The sequence below is a fragment of the Ambystoma mexicanum genome, chromosome 4q, assembly GCF_040938575.1.
Source record: "Ambystoma mexicanum isolate Mex_15411 chromosome 4q, UKY_AmexF1_1, whole genome shotgun sequence".
Lineage (NCBI taxonomy): Eukaryota > Metazoa > Chordata > Amphibia > Caudata > Ambystomatidae > Ambystoma > Ambystoma mexicanum.
Window position 1 is genome coordinate 1108386697 of NC_090928.1, and position 18584 is coordinate 1108405280.

Here is an 18584-nt window from a genome sequence, read left to right on the forward strand (position 1 = left end):
TTCGCCAAATCTGTCCAAGCTTGGCCAGAAAATTTGGATATGGGCACTCAGACAGAACATCTACCTGTCATCTCAACATGTTCCAGGAGATCTCAATTCACTAGCGGACGCTTTGAGCAGAGATCCCCTCCCAAGTGAACACAAATGGTGTCTACACAGAGAAGTCGTAGAAGACATCTTCTCACAGTGGGGTTTCCCCACTATAGACCTATTCACCACAAGCGAAAACAGACAATGCCCAGACTTCGCATCCAGATTTCCCCAACCAGGCTCCAAGGGGAAAGCCCTGTGGACAAACTGGTCAGGGATGTTTGCTTACGCTTGTCCACCAACTCCTCTAATGAGGAAGGTGGTCAACAAGATGCACAGGGAATCGATGACGCTCATCCTAGTTGCTCCCATGTGGGCAAGACAACCGTGGTTCCCACACCTGCGCAGACTAGCAGCGTGCAAACCCATCAGACTCCTGTGCTGGTACAACCTACTATCTCAGCACCAAGGTCAAACAGTGCATCCTCAACCCAACCCAATGAAATTGGCAGCATGGCTCCTGAAGTCATAGATTTTGGACACCTCAATTTACCACAGAGGTGCATGGACATCCTAAAAGAATCAAGGAACCCAAACACGAGGCACTGCTACTTTGACAAATGGAAAAGATTTGTTATCTGGTGCCAGAATAAACAAATCAACCTGGTTGATTGCACTCCTTCCACTATTGTCACATACATGCTCCACCTGCTGGATGCAGGGTTGGTATTTAACTCACTGAAAGTACACCTGGCGGCTCAGTCAGCATACACCACCTCCCATAACAAGGTGTTGTGGTGGAAAGTACCAGTGGTGAAAGCCTTCACTGAAGGGGTAAAGAGACTCCACCCTCCATTTTCAAACCCACCACCAGGATGGGACCTTAATGTGGTGCTTGCTAAACTCATGGGCCCCCCTTTCGAGCCCATGCATACAAGCAGTCTCAAACACCTGACATATAAAACTGCCTTCCTAGTAGCCATTACATCGATAAGAAGGGTCAGTGAAATTCAGGCTCTATCATTGCAGGATCCTTTCTTTACTGTCCATAAAGATAAACTGGTTTTACGAACACACCCTAGGATTTCACCTAAGTTTATTTCTAAATTCCACGTTAACCAGTCCATTGAGCTTCCGGCTTTCTTCCAAGAACCCCAAAGCTCTGCTGAGGTGAAACTACACACCCTAGATGTGCGTAGGGCAGTCCTATACTATGTAGACAAGACCAGACCGCTAAGAAAAACAGACCAAATGTTTATCTCCGTAGCTACAGGCAGAGAGGGAGATTGCGTCTCTAAAGGTGCCATCTCTTAAGTGGATTATAAATTGTATCCAGCTGTGTTACTCCCTTTCTGATAAAACTCTGCCTTTCACGCCAAGAGCCCACTCTACAAGAGGCATTGGGGCCACTCTGGCTTTCATTGCAAATGTACCCCTTGACACCATTTGCAAAGCAGCTACCTGGAGATCTATTCACACTTTTACTCAGCACTACTGCATTGACACTCATTCCAAGACAGATACTCAAGTGGGACAAGCGGTTCTAAGACATTTATTTGCTCATGACCCTTTCCACCTCCTTCTTCTAACACTGCTCGCTAATCTATGCACAGCATGGTGATCTAAGCCGATTCCACAAGCCTCAGAAAGGATACGTTACTCACCGTAATCGTATTTCTGATGCTTGTATCTGCTTAGATTCACATGCGACCCACCCTTCCTCCCTTCTGAGAGAAGGCGGATGGATGCTTGTAGTCTTATCTTTCTATATATCTGCTTGGATAATCTGCACTCGCGCTACTCCTCATGCTACCTCATGTCAGAAAAAATACAATCTGAGGGTCCTAGACTCGTGAGGGATCATGGGTACAGTGGACGTCACACTAGGGATAGTATTACTGGCACGCCCTGTGTCGACGCCCATTTTCGAGTTTCGAAAAGCAAACTGTAATACTCCGCAGCTTCCACTAGATGTCGGCCTATGCACAGCATGTGAATCTAAGCAGATACAAGCATCAGAAATATGATTACGGTGAGTAATGTATTCCATATTTCAGGAGTGAATGGGTAAGATCCCCAGACCATATGGGACCTCAAAGCGAAAAAAGGAAAAGTAAACCCGTTATCTCCAACAGGTGATCCCTAATGCACTCCTATGGGACTAATCCCAGAGTAATTCTAAATATCAATCTTTCAAGCAAACATTAAGAAACATAGTTAAATATATCGACAAAAAAGCACTCAGAAAATGTAATGCAAGAGCAATAAATTAAGTTGAAAAAAACACTCAAATTCATATGTTAGATGGCAAGTTTGATTCACATAAAAAAAAAGAAAAAGAAAAAACGACTTGGGAAAAGGTGTCTTCGTAACTGTTTCAATGTCCATACAGGTGAAGGAAGCTTTGCAACACATGCCTTTTCAAGCCGATGGCCTCTGTGGTCATCCGCTGGGTGATGCTAAAGACTGTTTTATTGGTGGCGCTCTGGGTTAGAGAGCTGCAGGCATTGTCTTCATGCAAGCCTTTCACCACGACAGTGTCATCTTGCGCACTCACCCACATTTCTTGGCCAAGGTGGTCTCTCCATGTCATCTGAATCAAGAAATCTGCCTTCCGGTGTTCTTCCCAAACCTCCAGTTGGAGGCAGAGAGAGCCCTACCTTCCTTGGACCTCAAGAAGGTCCTCAAGTTTGATCTCTCTCTGACAAAATTCTTCAGGAAGTCTGAGGCATTGTTTGTGACTTTTGGGGGCTCCTCCCCCGGCTCTCATGCTTCTAAGGCTTCCATCGGCCGTTGGATGGTCCAGGCCATTTCGGAGCCGTATATGGCCATGGCAAACCTGCTCCTGATGGGATTCATGCTCATGCGGTCAGAGCCAAGGCCACGGTTGTCGAGTTTCAGAGACATGCTACTGAGACATGCTACTTGGGATACCATCAGCAAGGTGGCTACTTGGACCACTCTGTCGGCCTTCTGTAAGCACTACTCACTGGACACCAGCTCCAGGCACGATGCAGCGTTTGGTCAGGCGGTTCGGAAGAACCTATTTGCTTAGTTGTAGATATGAGGCAGGTTATCTCAGCTCAACCCTATGTTTCTTGTTCGGTGGAATCGCCCACAAGGATGGAGAAAAGGGGACGGGACCTATGAGTAATTAAAGGGCAATATGGACTATGAGATCTGTAGTTACTACTGTGAGTAACTTTAATTTTTCTGCCACTGCCAAGAACCAAACGCATGTTTTCTCTCAACATTATACCCAACCATACAAATCAAAAATAAATGTTATACTTACTAGAGTCATTGTGGGAACAGAGATAGTGTTGGATACTGCAGAATTTCTATGGTTGGTGCTGGCATAATTTGATTGGAGTTCCAAGTTCAATACTATCATGAAGTCCTATGGATCACAATCTGGTTGCATTTTGTGGTCAATGCATTCTTATATAGGCTTCAATATTCATAGAGGTATTGTATGGGATTGTCTACTTTGCTATTCCCTATTTGAATTAGGTGTGGAACCATCAGCAGAGACAATGTGACTCTTTTTTAGAGTTTAGTTGGTGAGCGTGCACAATATGCTCAGGTAATCTTGCATTGTCCTAGCACGTTGCATTCTAACTTGGCTTAATTAATGACCGGTCTGTGTGTACAGCTCCCCCACCGAAGAAATTAGGAATCATTTGCTTTTCCTACTTTTTTCAACAAACAATAAGGCAGAGCCAAGGTTATTTGACAAAATATATGAAAGGCATTACATGTGGCATTTCTGTTGGTTAGTTAGTTGTTATGCCCCATAGTGGCTAGTTCTCCAAGCTAGCATCTCTGCGGCATCTAACAACTTGGCCATACTCTTCAAAATCTGCAAGGAGCTGCCCAATCCTGCTGCAGACCACCCTCTCTTCCTCTACCTCCTCCTCCACTCCTTGCCCGCCTGCAGCCGTCTCTCCTCCTTTCTTCTCCTTGCCCTTGTTCACCCCAGACGATGTTTCTAGACAAGTCCGATCTATGAAGGCCTCGTCAAAGCAGGTTATCCCCTGCTCATCCAGAACCATGAAGGACCACATTGACAACCTTGCTCCTGCATTGGCCATTTTTTGCAATGGCTCCTTTGCCACTGGAACCTTCCACTCCCCCTTAAGCACTCCCTTGTGCACCCCCTTCTAAAGAAGCCCTCTACCGAGTATTCCTCTCTGGCTAACTATCGCCTGATCTCCATCACTCCTTTCCTGGGCAAACTCTTGGAAAAGCTGTACATCTCCCAGCTTAATCTGCACACTGAATCTGTCTCCACGACCACCAGTCTGGCTTCAGAGATGCCAGAAGCATGGAAACTGTGTGAAGACCTGCTCTCTAAACTTGACTCTAAGCTTCCTTCTGTCCTCCTTCTCCTCAATCTTTCTTCTGCTTTTGATACAGTCGACCATGCTATCATGCTCAGTTGCGTCCGTGATAACCTGGGTATCACTGATTGATCAGGCCCTGGCCTGGCTGACCTCCTTTCTCATTGACCAACCATTACAGGTCCAACTGGGGTCCTTCCTCTCTTCTCTCTCTCTCTCACTGTGGTGTTCCCGAGGAATCCAACATTCCTCCCAGGATTTTCAACAATTACCTGGCACCTCTTGCCCACTGCATCGCTTTTTTCTGTGCCAGCTTTCAGTGTTATGCGGACGACACCCAGCTCTCTTTCAGGCTCCCTTCAGCCACCTCTTCCCCTTCTGTCATACCAGATTGTCTGGGCGCAATTCAGGAATGGTGGGCCGCTAATGATCTCTGCCTTAATGCCAGTAACACAGAGATCCTAATCATCGGAACACCAGCTCCCTCCTTTCTCTCTGGCCAGCCACTCTGGGCTGTCTTCCTGCTCCAACCTGTGAGGCTAAGAACCTAGGTGTCATCTTCGACTCCACCCTCTCCTTCTCTCCTCACATCTATGACATCTGAACTACCGGCTGCACCTCCTCAGAGGTATTCTTCCTTTCCTCACTTTTCCCCAGACGCTCCCTATCTCCAGAGCTCTGGCCCTCTCTAGGCTGGACTACTGCAAGAGTCTCTTTCTAAATCTGCCTGCCTGTTCAACTTATCCAGAACAGGACTGCAAGACTTGCCCTTGGCCTCAACCCCAGGGATCGGATCTCTCCAGCTGAAAATATCTTCACTGGCTCCCTGTGGCGACAACGATCAAGTTCAGGACCTGTTGCATCGTCCACAAGGCTTTTTGGGGCCTGGGACCGCACCAACTCGAACTCTCTCTACAGTCCCTTCTCTCTGCACTTATGATCCACTTGCGTGCTGTACTTCTCCCCTCTGCCCCAGACACTTCTCCCCTTCCACTTCCCTGCACTTGCGTGATCTGAATTACACACAGCTTAGTAAGAATGTTGTTTTGTCCTCCCTCTGTTTCCCTCTCCTTGTCTTGTCACGCCTAGAAGTACTTGTATACAGGCGCGTTATAAATACCATACCATATCATATCTAGCTAGAGATGCGATAGTAGGTTGTAAAAATTGTCACATGGGTATGCAGCCTAGGCTTTTTTAGTATTATAGTATGCAATTAGTCATTTACGTTTTTAAAAAATCCTATCTTCGTAATACATCAGGGCTTTAACAAGGGTTTTTATCAATAACAATACTAATGACTGGGTACATTTTTAGATAACCGTTTATCTGCTGCCTCCTTATAGCTATTAATTAGAATATGGAATGATAACTTAATTGAAAGCTGATGAATTGATTTCTTTATGCAAGAAGGAGTTATTCAGCCGAGTGTACATTAACCTTTAATCTTACTTTTTATTACCTTTATTTTACTCCCACCAAGCACCAGAAGTGTTCCCCTTCATGGAATGAAACTTGATTCTGTTGCAAAGAGAATTAGTCTATAATACATATTTTTGCCTTGTGTTCATTGTTGCACAAATGCTGCATCACAGCAGTAAAGAGACTTTCAGATATCAAATGTATCGTGGATCCCAAAGCATAGACATATGTTTAGCATTTAATCTATTTGGTCTCGAGGGTCCTCCACCCACTAAACTATAATCATCACCAACACGCTCCCTCTTCCACCTCACTCCATACCTCAAGCAACTTAGACGTACCCAGCAGAGGATCATCACTCGTATATCACCCAGAAAAACACAAACTCCTTTTATCTGCCATATGATCCCACCACGTTTCATCCCCACACCTACCCATGCTCATGGGGCAAACCTCATTAGCACACAACCAAGCAAAACATCGGGAGCGGATATGGCAAAACAAACCGCATGCGTCCCAACCCAATTTACCTTGAATCTCACCAGCGCACAGACTGAGGATATGTCCATATCTGCATAAAACAATACATCAGGCTTCTCCCTCTGATCCGCCTACCTGCAACGTGTCTTATAAAGCTAGGTGCCAATGGCAGAGGTCATGCTATAGACCACCTTGTTATATTATATTACATTACATCCTGATGGGTTTATGTGTGCTATATGATGATGCTAAAATAATGATTTTTGCTAGTTGGAAAATGGAAAAAGCTGGTAACTCGTTTGCTTAATAATGGAGGGTCCAGGGCAAGAGTATCTCCCATCGACGGGCTCGGAATCCTCTAAGCAGTTCACAATGTAGGGTACAAACCAAAACTGAACACAAGGTCCTCTGTCCAACATCACAAACACAAATAAAAAACGACTTCTCTGTTGCATGCAACCCCTGGTGTTATATCCTTGGTAAGCTAGAAGAGCATTGTACACTGACCTTTGACCATACAGCTTAATGGCAAGGTAGCCGCCCAATGTTTTATATCCCCTCCTCCCTAAAACATGTGACCAGATTTCAGAAACGGATTGTTGGGGAATGAGAAGCCAGAGACAAGTGAACAAATGACACCGGTGAGAATAGGTCAATGGTCTCATCATTCTTTACAGCCCAATGACTTTTTTGTGCTTTTGAGTCGGCCATACAACCACCTGCCACTGCGGCAGCCTATCGTCAGTGACAGCAGCAGAATTGCTGGACAACCTGCTACTGACAATCCTTTGCACAAGTGCAATGTATTGTACTGTGTGCTGGGGGCTCCAGGGTCAGGCGCAGCAGGACCAGACAGGGAGCCAGCTTGTAGAAATGGTCTTATTTATAGACTTTGTACAAAGGTTCCAGTTACTCTTTTAGGTTGCCTTTCATCCAGAGCAACGCCACAGTCTGTCCTTGGGTATTCCAGCTCATGTTCCAACTGACACACTCAGAACACTCATACATCCTCACCCATCCAGCATTTACCGATCTGTCATTCATTCACAGTTACCAACATTCTTAAACCAAGCAAGGATGACCAGCAGGACACTAGCATGAGAAGACCGTAGACCTGCACTTCACTCACCACAAGACACTACAGAGTGCACATGTAGTGTAATACTCATTGTGAAATGTAGGCAGTGTTGCTTGAAGGCACCAGGGCTCCCAAGTGAAAACACCTTGGACCCTCACTCACCGCTAATACACACCAACCCATAGACGCCACTGTCTATGAACAGCTGGCACTTGAGGACCACACATATTTTCACTTTCTTGGCTCAGCTGCCTTGGATTAGCCCATTGCTCAGCATAGGGAAGTAGAGATATTGAGCCGCAGTGCAGCCATATGATTCGGGTGTAAAGCTGAGTGCCTGTTTCTGTATTAAATTACCTGGCATTTTAACACATTATTATTAATTAATACAGCAAACTGTATTGTCCTAGCCTAGAATTGGCCACATTTTACTAATATTCTGCCTTGCAACCTCCATTCACATTCTCCGTTGTTGGCCACATTGTCTAAGCGGGCTCTTAATTCTGGATATCAGAAATAATTTTATAAAGCTGGGGTTCATACACATGCTTCATAGAATAATATGATTTCTGCAACCAAAATAGGTGTTTTAAAAGGGGATCTAGAAGTGAAAGGGATGGGGGACGGGGGAGCTGTGCTATCCAATGCTGGCATATATGAAACTTAGGCACATGCAGCCAGGCTCAAACACTGAAACATGCACGTGTGCATTGCGGAATTCAGCTGGGTTGGAAGCCGTCCCCATCTCTAGGGTCGCATAAATAGTCCTGGCATATCACACTAGTCTGTGGAGATTTGGCCTATGCACCAGGCTAGTGCCTCTGTGGTAAAATCGTCTCCTGCTTGTGTTGTTTTTCTTTGAGTTCTTATATATTAAACTTTAGTTTTGCTCTGCCAGGGTCTGTTTTTTCTGATGTCGATGTTACTGTCACAGAAAGCTTGCATCCCCTGCTAAATTCTTGACTGAAACTGCACTGAATCTGCAACTGGGCCACTCTCACCGATCTTGGTCCTTGGCCCAGCCACTCTCCACTTGCACTGCCTCCCTGGCAACCCATGCACTGCGGGACTGTCTCTGTATCCCTGCAGCCCCCCTTCCCAGCACTTGTCTGCACTTACATTGCACTTGCCACCAGCTAGCCCTATTATTTATTTGTTATTCTACTTACTCTGTATTGCACTTCCCCCTCCCTTTCCCTTTCCCTCCACCCATGCACTTGAGCGATCTGAATTTCACCTGGCCTAGTAGGATCGTTGTCTGTCCTCCCTTTGTTCCCCTCCCTTGCCTCGTTGTGCCTTGAAACACTTACAAATGCCATATCATTGTCACTCTAACGGATATAGTCGGATGGAAGCACAGGAACAATGTCAAATACAATTGTGTACAAGTCCACAAACAAAACATATACAGCGCCAACAATTTTAAAAAGCATGCTGACCACACAACACGGCAGATTCTTCAACTACTCCACTTTCATTCCACATATGATGCAAACTAAGAATGTGTACCTTTCAATTCGAGTGAAAATTGCCTATGCGTAGCATAACACTCCTGCTGTGATGTCATGGTTATACAATGTGAGTTGTCTGTGTTTATTTAATATGTCATCTTTCTTTTTTGTCTGTTGAAGCGCTCGCCCACTTCGACGCCATCTAACAAAGGCAGACGTGTAAGAAACTGTCTTGATTTGTTTGTCGCCTCTTTAACCTGTTCTCCGCTTGCGCGCTTCATACCCAGCTTCCTGTTTCTGCTCGTCTTTGCCTGTTGCATGCAGAATGTGGGTGCTATTACTGCTGCCCCTTTTAATGCTGTTCTTCTGTCCGTTTATGGAAATTGTGCTTGAAGGGTATGTGATTACAGTGGAAGCATAGCATGAAAGATATGGATGGATGTCAAACCTCTACAAGGGGCATCTTTGTAGATGCACGATATAGTGACATAGGGCTCACTTTGCAACTGTCAGGTGGATGCCAGAATCTTGATTTATTTACTCAAAAAATAAAGACCTTCCCTTTTGTATAAATTATTGAATGAATCTACAACTATGCTGTAACGAGGTATATGTTATGCAGTGAGACAGAAGTGCAGTTGAATTGTCCAGTAGAGCCTTTCCAGGTCAGGCGCTGGATTTCCGGTATGTTGTGCATGCGCAGTTGTCCTACCGGGTTGTATGAAATGAAAGCCGCAGAACATTGGCTGACGACCGTATCCTATAGGACTGCACAGAGTAATCGTGCATTTGTGTTGATTCAAACCTAGTCTAAAAGGATATTAGCACAAAAGAATATATGTTTTATGGATGGTAAACCTTTCAGAATGAGCTGTTTTTATTTGAGAGTTTTAATCTCGTCGAGGAAAACCATGGCCATTCGTATCCAACAATAGAAAAGCCCAAAATCCCTGTGGGTTGCCATTTACCATAAAAAGAGATCCATAGCAGACAAAAAGAGGAATGAGATGCGGGTGGGGAGGCGAGGGGCAGAATCCTGTTAAGCACTGCCGCTCATACAGCAGGCAAGACGTCGCTATTTGATATTCTACACATGACAGCATGCATCCTCGTCTCCTGTGCACTCTTCTGACTGCTATCTCTTCTGGGTAGTCGGGCATAGTACACCATCCGCAGGAGACGTCAACATGTGCATAGGGCAACCTGACATTTTTTTCAATTTTCCACCAGCCCCATTCCGGTGCCATTTCTGGAAAGAGTGGTGGCTATTTTTGTCAGTGGCTGTGCACCTTTAAGGTGATGCAGGCACTTTCTCATTTATGAATCTTACCACACAGCCCAGCAATGCTGCAATATTAATAATTGGCCTTGTTCCACCCATCCCAGGTTTCTGCAGCCTTTGGGTATACATTCAATTTCTGTTTTGTCTATAGGAATGCAGATGTTACATTGTTTTATAATTAAATGATTGTAAACAGTGTTTACTGTATGTTATCCAGCATTGGGAGATTTGTGTGGCTCGGTCCACTTCTCGGCAACAGTGCACAGCCATTAAGAAGGCTTTGGATGTGAATATGTGGCTAAGAGAAGAATGGCCAGACATAAACTGAAATCTTTCTTCAGACATATCTTGCCTATTAGGGACTAGGAACCTTATAGTGTAAGCATTCTCAAAAACCTCTTGGTATACTTTTTTAGCTAATTACAGCTATATTTCTTTTTGCGACCAAACCTCCTTTATTGCCTAAACTTTGCTCTGTGTAACAACAAACATGATCATCCCGGCTCCCTCAACATGTAAAGGTCAGTATGCAGAAAGGCTGGCATAGCCTTAGCAATTAATCGCCACAAATGTATTTCACAACGCCACACCAGTGTCTGGAAGTCTTCACCCAGCCTGGAGGGGAATGAGATGAGTTCTCATAGTCTCTTAGTTTCCCAGATGACTCTGAGGAATTCTCTGAAGCGGATCCTGATAGTGTGGACAAAACAGGAGATCTTTTGTGATGGTTTTAGAACCCCAATGTCTATGATTACATGCACCTCAAGTATTTGCCACAGTACAGCTTTGTCGTTTGCCTCAACCCTCAGAAGACATCTCAGGGTTTGAAATTATTATTATTTCGATGAGCAGGAGATAACTCCAGCTCCAGGGTTTCAAGTATCACCCAGAAGCAGGAGCTACAATTGGGGAACCAGGAGTGAGCACTGTAAGGGTGCAGAAGGAGACTGATACACCCTATCTCTATGCAGGGTTTCCCTAACTCAACTAAAGTGCTACTGGGTCTGTCAGAATGTCCTTGTAAATCAAAGAGTCCACCATCATGTTTCAAACTCTCTAATTCTGTCCCTTACACCTATAAGTGAACTAGAAGGTTGTGTCAATGTTCTTGGTCTAGGAGAATGACTCCCTTCTCCTGGACTTGGTAGCACAGTTCAGGTTGCAAGTTCTTAACCAGGGGGAATTACTCCCTTCCCCTGGTCCCAATACATATCAGACAAAGGACTGTCAATCTTATAACACTCTGTATTAGAACAAGTTCTCGGATTCCTCACCCCAGGGGAAATGACGCCCTTCCCCTGGATCACAATGTTCTGTGGTTTGATCCTTTTTGCAGATTCAACTACCAGGAGAATGACTCCCTTCTCCTGGTCTCTGGCTTTCACTGTTTCTCACACAAAACAAGGGGGAGGAGGACTCCCGTGCCTCTTGGTTAGATTGTCTTTTTTCCTATAGGTGTAGCACTACCAGGATAATGTCTCCCTTCTCCTGGTATCTTTGTTCCACAGTCACTTCACAATCGGCGGTATACATGGGAATGATTCCCTTCCCCTGGTGATGTTTCACACTTTTCTTTCTTTCCCAACAGTTCATGCACAAATATGATTCTTGACCCAGGGTTCCCCAGTATAGCCCACTTGGCCTTCTGGCTTGCCAAGTACTGTCGCGAGGAAGAGAGTCGTTCTCGCTTGCTTTCTTTGTCCGTGGGTCCCAGACCCGCATTTCTCGATTCAGCTCGTTGGACAGACCTGGTTCACTAGCCTGCCAAGTACTGTCACAAAGGCGATGATTTACAAAGTCCTTTTGACTCTCTCAAGTTGTGGTGTTATGTGTGTCCCCCTTCAGGAGTTCCTCCCCTTTTCCAATCACAATATTTCTCTCTTTCTCTGTTTCTCTTCACTACCCCTATTCTCATGTTGGTTTTTTCTGACACTTCTCCTTAAGTGCCCACACTCCATTAGGTCCCCACCAGCCGGCCCAGTTTCTTCACTACCTTTAGGTAATGTCGCAGCAGGCTCCAGTCTGTCCTAGGACTCGTTCTTGGGCTTCACACTGCCTCTGCGTACTTCTCCCTTCAAAACAATGTAACATCTGCTGGATTCCTCCAGAGTTCTTGCCTACTCTGGAGCACGCTGTCCCTCTGCTTTCTCCGATCTGGCTGTTCTTCCAACCACCGGATAGGTCCTTCCACGTCAGACTCGGTAGAGACGCCTGCTTCCCGCTGACAGCGTCCCTGTCTGCAACCTTTACTTTGTTCGGCGCCAAACCGCTGTTCGATCCTCGTTTCCTCCAGGGTTGGCTTGACCAACCTCGCTAGTCCATCTTTTGTTTTTATGTTGGTGTTGGTAGCGGTCCTTAGTGGAGAACCAGAATGCTCACACCTACTTTTGGCAGTGATTTCCATAGTTCTGCACATCCTCCTCGTCCCAGTCTTTGTGATGCAAATCTTACTTGGGTAGGGTTAGGCATAGTAGTGGGGTATACCACAGGTGTCAGTTGAGGAAAGTGATAGGGAGAGGTTCATACTACGTTCTCTGTAGATGTCTGTCCCTATCATCAAGGGGGGTGTCTCTCCCCATGAGAACCTCCTGCAGTGCATCACCCCACAGGGACTTACGGGTAGCTGCCTCACCACCATCGCCTCATTTGTACTTATTTTATTTATAAAGCGCTCCTTGTCCTGGAGCATCTGGGCGCATGTTTATCAGCAGAAAAGTTTACAAGGCATATACAGTATTTACATAGGTTACATTTTAAATTTTTTTACAGTCTTAACAGGATACAAGTTACACAGCATATACAGTATCTACAAGGTTACCTAATCTAGTCAGGATAGGCAAAACAAATTGCTGGGTGAGGCAATACAGTGTGAATCAGTTAGAATCAAAGACAGTGCCTGACAGTTCTAAGTAAGGTGGGGGTGAGAGTTTCATGTCATGAAGCAAAGCTTGTGGATGTACACTGAGGTCAAATTCATGGAGCTAGCGTTTAGCACTACTCTTAAAGGAATTGAAGGAGGGTTCAGATCTAAGAGAAGGGGGAAGCGTGTTCCATAGCTTGGCAGCCAGAACAGGGAAGCTAGAGCCGCCCGAGTTTTGGAGCTGAAATCTCAGGATGGACATGGTAAAAGATTGAGCAGCTCTAAGTGGCCTTGTGGAAATATGAGAAGAGAATCTGTTGGTAAGGTAGGCTGGAGCAAGATTAGATCTTACTTTGTGTGTTAGAGCAAGTGATTTCAGGGAGATTCTGTGCTTGACAGACAGCCAATGCAGATTACGTCTGGTGTCCGATTGAGATTTCTTGGAGATGTGAGAGCAGCCCTGATGGCATTGTTCTGAGTGACTTGCAATTTGTTTTTTTGGCAGATTCCTTGGTAGAGGTTATTGCAATAGTCGATTTTAGACATGACAAGTGTTCTAGCAAGCGTGATACAGTTGGATGTCGTGAGGAATGGCCTGCATGCAGTGATTAATTTACAAGTGGATGCTGAGGAAGCTACCACAGCAACAATAGAGACATTGATGGTGTTGCCATCGATAGTGAAGGATTTGAAGGCAGGGTCTAGTTTGTTTAGTCTGGCGTGAGAACCAAGGATTAACAACTCAGTTTTTTCGTCGTTTAAGCAAAGACCATGTTGTGCCATCCAGGCATGGATTACTGCATAGTTTTTGTTAAGAGCTAAATTGTCTGTTGCATGGTCTCCTGTAATAGGAATGAGTATCTGGGTGTCATCAGCGTAGTTGGTGTATGTGACACCCAGATGATCAAGTATGTCGAGGAGAGGCTTCGTAAAGACATTATACAGCGTAGGGGAGACGCGTGACCCTTGAGGGACACCACAGAGTACTGGGGCAGGTTCAGTGGAGGCTATTAGAGAGAAGACCCTCATGGTTCTTTCCTCATGGAAAGGGGCCCCCCTTGGGGCGAAGTGGCGACATTTAGGGATTTGTCACAGCACACAGTGCTCCATATGCAAACTTAAAAATTTTACCCACTATGTATGATCCATTGGGTTTAAATGTGTACTAGATGTGTCCTAATTCTTCTTTATCAACATTCGCAAATGCTTTATGTTAATATCATGTTTGCATATTTGTAAGGCACCAGTTGGCCTGGGTAACCAAAAGTAGCGCCTGGCAAGGGTGGTGTCAAGCTAACCAGGCTCACCTTGGTTAGAAGCAGGCGTAAAATAGCTCCCTGCAATTTCAAATCCTGCATCTGCAAAGGAATTCCCCTTTTCTCTTGTGAGATATTCCGAGTCAAAATGTTTTACTTTATTAAACCTATACCTTTTTCTTTCTATACTGATCCAGGCATGCCTATTGGGTTGCCTGTCTCCCAGCTTTGTTCTATGCAGTTTTTGGTACAAGAGTCCACAAACAAATCCCCTGCCCCCACCTTCTTTGTCTTTGTGGCCAATTGCATTCCTTATTTTGACATTGTTCTTGCTGTCTTGAGGAAGTACATAATAATGACATAATATTCATTTTGTGATTTAAATAGCACTTCATGCTGGATAACTCAGGAACCCTATTAGTATCCACTCATGGTACTCAATTTATCGACCTTGAGAGGATCAAGGGCTGAGTCAGCCCGACCGGGGTATCTAACCCATGACCCACATCACTTTCTGTTCCCAATGTAAGCATATTAAGCTTGAGCTAATTGCCCGTTTAGACTCTACATATGTGCAATAGGTTCCATCAAGCAAGGATTGAACAATAATTCACTTCATGCTGAAGATACTTTTGGCCTCTGGTTTCTCAATCCTCTGTGAAACTTCAGTTGCAGTGAGAGAACATTTCTTGCATTTCCTTCCTGAGTTCAAAGAAGTGGACTCTGGTTAAGATGGTTTTCTAGAATCTGGCCTGGTGGAAAGATTCTAGGAGGCTGCCATAGATGTAGTGAACAGGGGAATCTGAGGGGTTAGCTAAAACCCAATCAAGGTAGCAATGGAGAGCAGTCAAGGCTATTTTCAGGAGTGAGGTCCACAATGAGTCCACACAGTGAAGCACAAAATAATTCAGTTTAGACAGGGAAGTAAAAAAAACTATATTCTAGGCCCAAAACAGACACTAGAAAATGAAACAAGGGGGGGATAATATTGCAATATACTCAATTATAAACACAAAAACTGTCACCACATGTTCTTGTAAGTAAATGATGCAGTAATCTGGAACCAAGTCACAAGAATTATGCCCTAGCGTCAGAAGTCCAATCCCTATGAAGAGTGGGACATTGTGCCCAAAAGTCACAATGCCTCTCCCCAGAAAGTGTCTGATGTAGGTAACGTTCTTGTGTTGGTGAATGTGCAAGAAAAGATATACAACAAGGTTACTAGTAGGTAAAAACGTGTATCTATCTTTCAGATACAACTACTTTATCTAACACAAAAAGGTGGTCTTGAGGACCCATTCCCCAAGACAGCGTTTCTCAGTTCCTTCAACTCTGAGAGTTCCCTTCCCCAAGATTTCACTGTAACACTTATACTGATTTCATCCACTCAGTGTTCAATACGTGAAAGCAATAGGTGCACTCGACCCACCTTCTGGTTTGCTTTATCAATTGTTTCACAGTTCTTTTTGGCTATTTCCCAATGTCCTTTGCTTGTCATCATTTAGGGCTCCCTGGTTTAGGTGCAGTTGTCACGCCACAAGGTTCACCCATTACAGGACACGCAACCAGGAACTCTAGGCTTCTCCTTGGTTTGATTAATGATGTTTGTGATATTCACAGTAGGGAACTTTTTGGTCTAGGCACAGTTGTCAGACCACACGGTCCACACATTACAGGTCACGCAACCATAAATCCCCCTTAGGTCTGTTTGTCCTCTCACAGGTTCCTCTGCTTTGGGCTTCTTTGCCTTGCTACAGATTTATGATTCTTTCTCACATTAGTATTTGGAATAATCAGGTGATAGTTACATTTTCCATATGCTTTAGTCTGCCTTACAGCGCTGTTCCTCAGGTTCCTTGCCTGGTCCACTTCCATGCCAGGACTGATTTCCTATCACTATTATCACGTTCACTTCAGCCTTTTCCTTGAGGTTGTAATTCAACTGGACCTCCTTCTCAGACTCTTAAACTCAGTACAAGGTTGTGGTTCACATGGTTTTGCTAAGATCTTCTTGGCTTTGGTAATGCTGGCTTATATCCCTTCGAACAAGTATCAGTGATGCATACACTTGGTACACAAAATTGTCCCAGCCCTTCAATACATAACACCTAAGCTTTCAGGGCCTTTAAACCGAAGGTGTGTGATTTCTTTCTTTTGCTCTTCTTCCCAATTGCTTCCGATACAATCTTCCAGTCAGTTTATTCGTAGAATTCTCCCTTTTGAGCTGTTTAAAGTCTTCAGACTCATGAGACAATGGCTTGCTACTTTGTTCTTGCTCGTGTACTCGATCGTCGGGAAGCAACCACTTCACCAATGCATACTTTCATTATCCGTTCGCATACCGAGCAATGAAACTCACTGGCACACACTCTTGACTCGGTAAATCAAGCAAATGCTTTCTCTCGCCTCTGCAGCTCTCCAGGGTCTTCACTCCACCCCTATGACACTCCAAAGCCCCTCTCGCCTGTGGAGGTAATGAGCACTTTACACAGGATTCTCGGCCCCTCTGACCCTCCGGAGCCCCTCTTGCCTCCGGAGTTAATGATCAACTCTCACTGGGTTTCACTGACCGGCACAATACTACGGTGCGTCCCAATTGGCAGCCTCTGCTAAATGGAGCTCCTGCTCAAGCGCCCCCTTTAGCACCCAGTCTCCACTTCTTGGTGTACTTCAGCGCCACGCTCAGCAGTCCACGGTCTTCCACAGCCCCACAGCTGCTGCTTCTCCTCTGCTCCCCTGCAGCCTCTAGTGCTGCCTTCAACAAATTGATCTGCAGTTTCTCCTCTCTCCCGGTGTGACCTTTTTCTCTCTTCCTGGCTTTGTACACCTGAGCCCTGTTAATGTGTTTTAGGTGGGAGTCCTTTGATTTCCTGCCTGACCATGATTAACCCAATCAATGGAACATGCCTGACCTTCAGTACTGTATTCCTCCATACCCTTCTTCTTCATCCCAGTACTAGAGTGTTGTTTGTAATACGAAGTGTGCACTACTCCTAGTCGCTGCTTCCTCTTCTCAGTACTTCGTGGGAATTTATGGGGATGAATAAGTATTGTTAATACCCTATAAAGGCTAAAGAAGGGTGTAGGGTAGGTTGGTGTTAGGAAAAGGGGGATACTTGTCTCGCCCTCGGGCGCCCTCTTCCCAATCCCCATGGACCCTCCACTCAGGTGATCCTCCCTCGCTTCTCGTCCCCCATGGTCTGGATCAAAAAGCAATGGCCCTTCCCATGCCACTTGGGCAGAGGATCCAAGGGGAGCAAATGTGAGGACACCCTCAGGCTTCTCACACATGTTTCGGGAGAGAATGCTTAAAGGGGACAATTCTAGCGAGGTAGCCCACTGGAGAGTTGGTCTGTCCACAGGGTGGTCCAGGGAGACTTTGAAGTCTAAGGACCGCTAGATCCTCAAGAACACGTCGAGACTGGTTGGTCCAGGGGTTGAAGCACCGCTCAGATCAGGTAGTCCAACAGGGCTTCACCGGGCCAGGCGCAGGAAGGAGTGCTGGGCCTCTTCGGGAATCTTCTTCGGATCTTTAGTCGGCTGTTCTTCTACACAGGATACCTGGCTCCAACGCTGATCTGAAGAAATGACTGCAGGAGTCCTCTTCTTAACCAAGTTTCGGCCTGGAAGCAAGTCCAAGCCCACAAATGGTAAGGATCTGCATCATTCAAATCTGGGATCACTGTGGATTTCACTAATGTCCCACCTTCAGACTTTAAGGCACCACGGATGTGGAGTGGGACCAGACAGTCCCACCCCCTTCGTGGGTCTCACACACACACACACACACACACACACACAAAGGCATCACTAACCCATGAAAGCAGCAAGTTTCCTAGGCAAGGACATAACCTTATATGGGATTTCCTGACCTGGTAAGGCAGGAAGGCCAAGCAACAATAAGGCCAAAGAACAACTGAAAATCTTGTAGCGTGACCATTTTAGGGCACTAGCCTCGCTCAGTAGCCATATGCGGTAAACACGAATGTGTACACCAGAAATAAAGCAAAAATTGTAAAAATATAATTGCTGCCACCAGCTTGTTGTTAGGCACATATACAAGTAACCAGAAATCCCAAGAGTAAACGGCTAGTGTGATACAAAAGTATTCCTGTTGCACTTTATTGTAAGATACTGTGTGTGATGCTAAAAAGTTACCAAAATAGTAAAAGGACAAAAGGGAAACATAGATTCCCAGTACTGATAGTCTGAAGGACTGATCCATTTCCCCATAATAGAATGAACAAAAAGCCAGGGAAGTGAAGTTAAAAGCTTCACTTCCCTGTAAAAAGTCAGGACAGGTTCAAAAGCAATACGTTTAGGGGGTCCATAGAACTATGGAGGGAACGTTGCTAAAAGAGAAATCTTTCCTAACAGTAAGT

At 45.3% G+C, this 18584-nt stretch overlaps 1 protein-coding gene across 2 annotated transcripts in view; it reads left to right on the top strand.

The window, feature by feature from the left end:
* Positions 1–18584, top strand: part of CDC42BPA (CDC42 binding protein kinase alpha) — a 1600792-nt gene that overhangs the window by 1222425 nt on the left and 359783 nt on the right. For both annotated transcript variants that reach the window (XM_069608679.1, XM_069608678.1), the window contains one exon: positions 8985–9023. In XM_069608679.1, coding sequence (XP_069464780.1) covers positions 8985–9023 — 39 coding nt within the window. The remainder of the gene's footprint in view (positions 1–8984; positions 9024–18584) is intronic.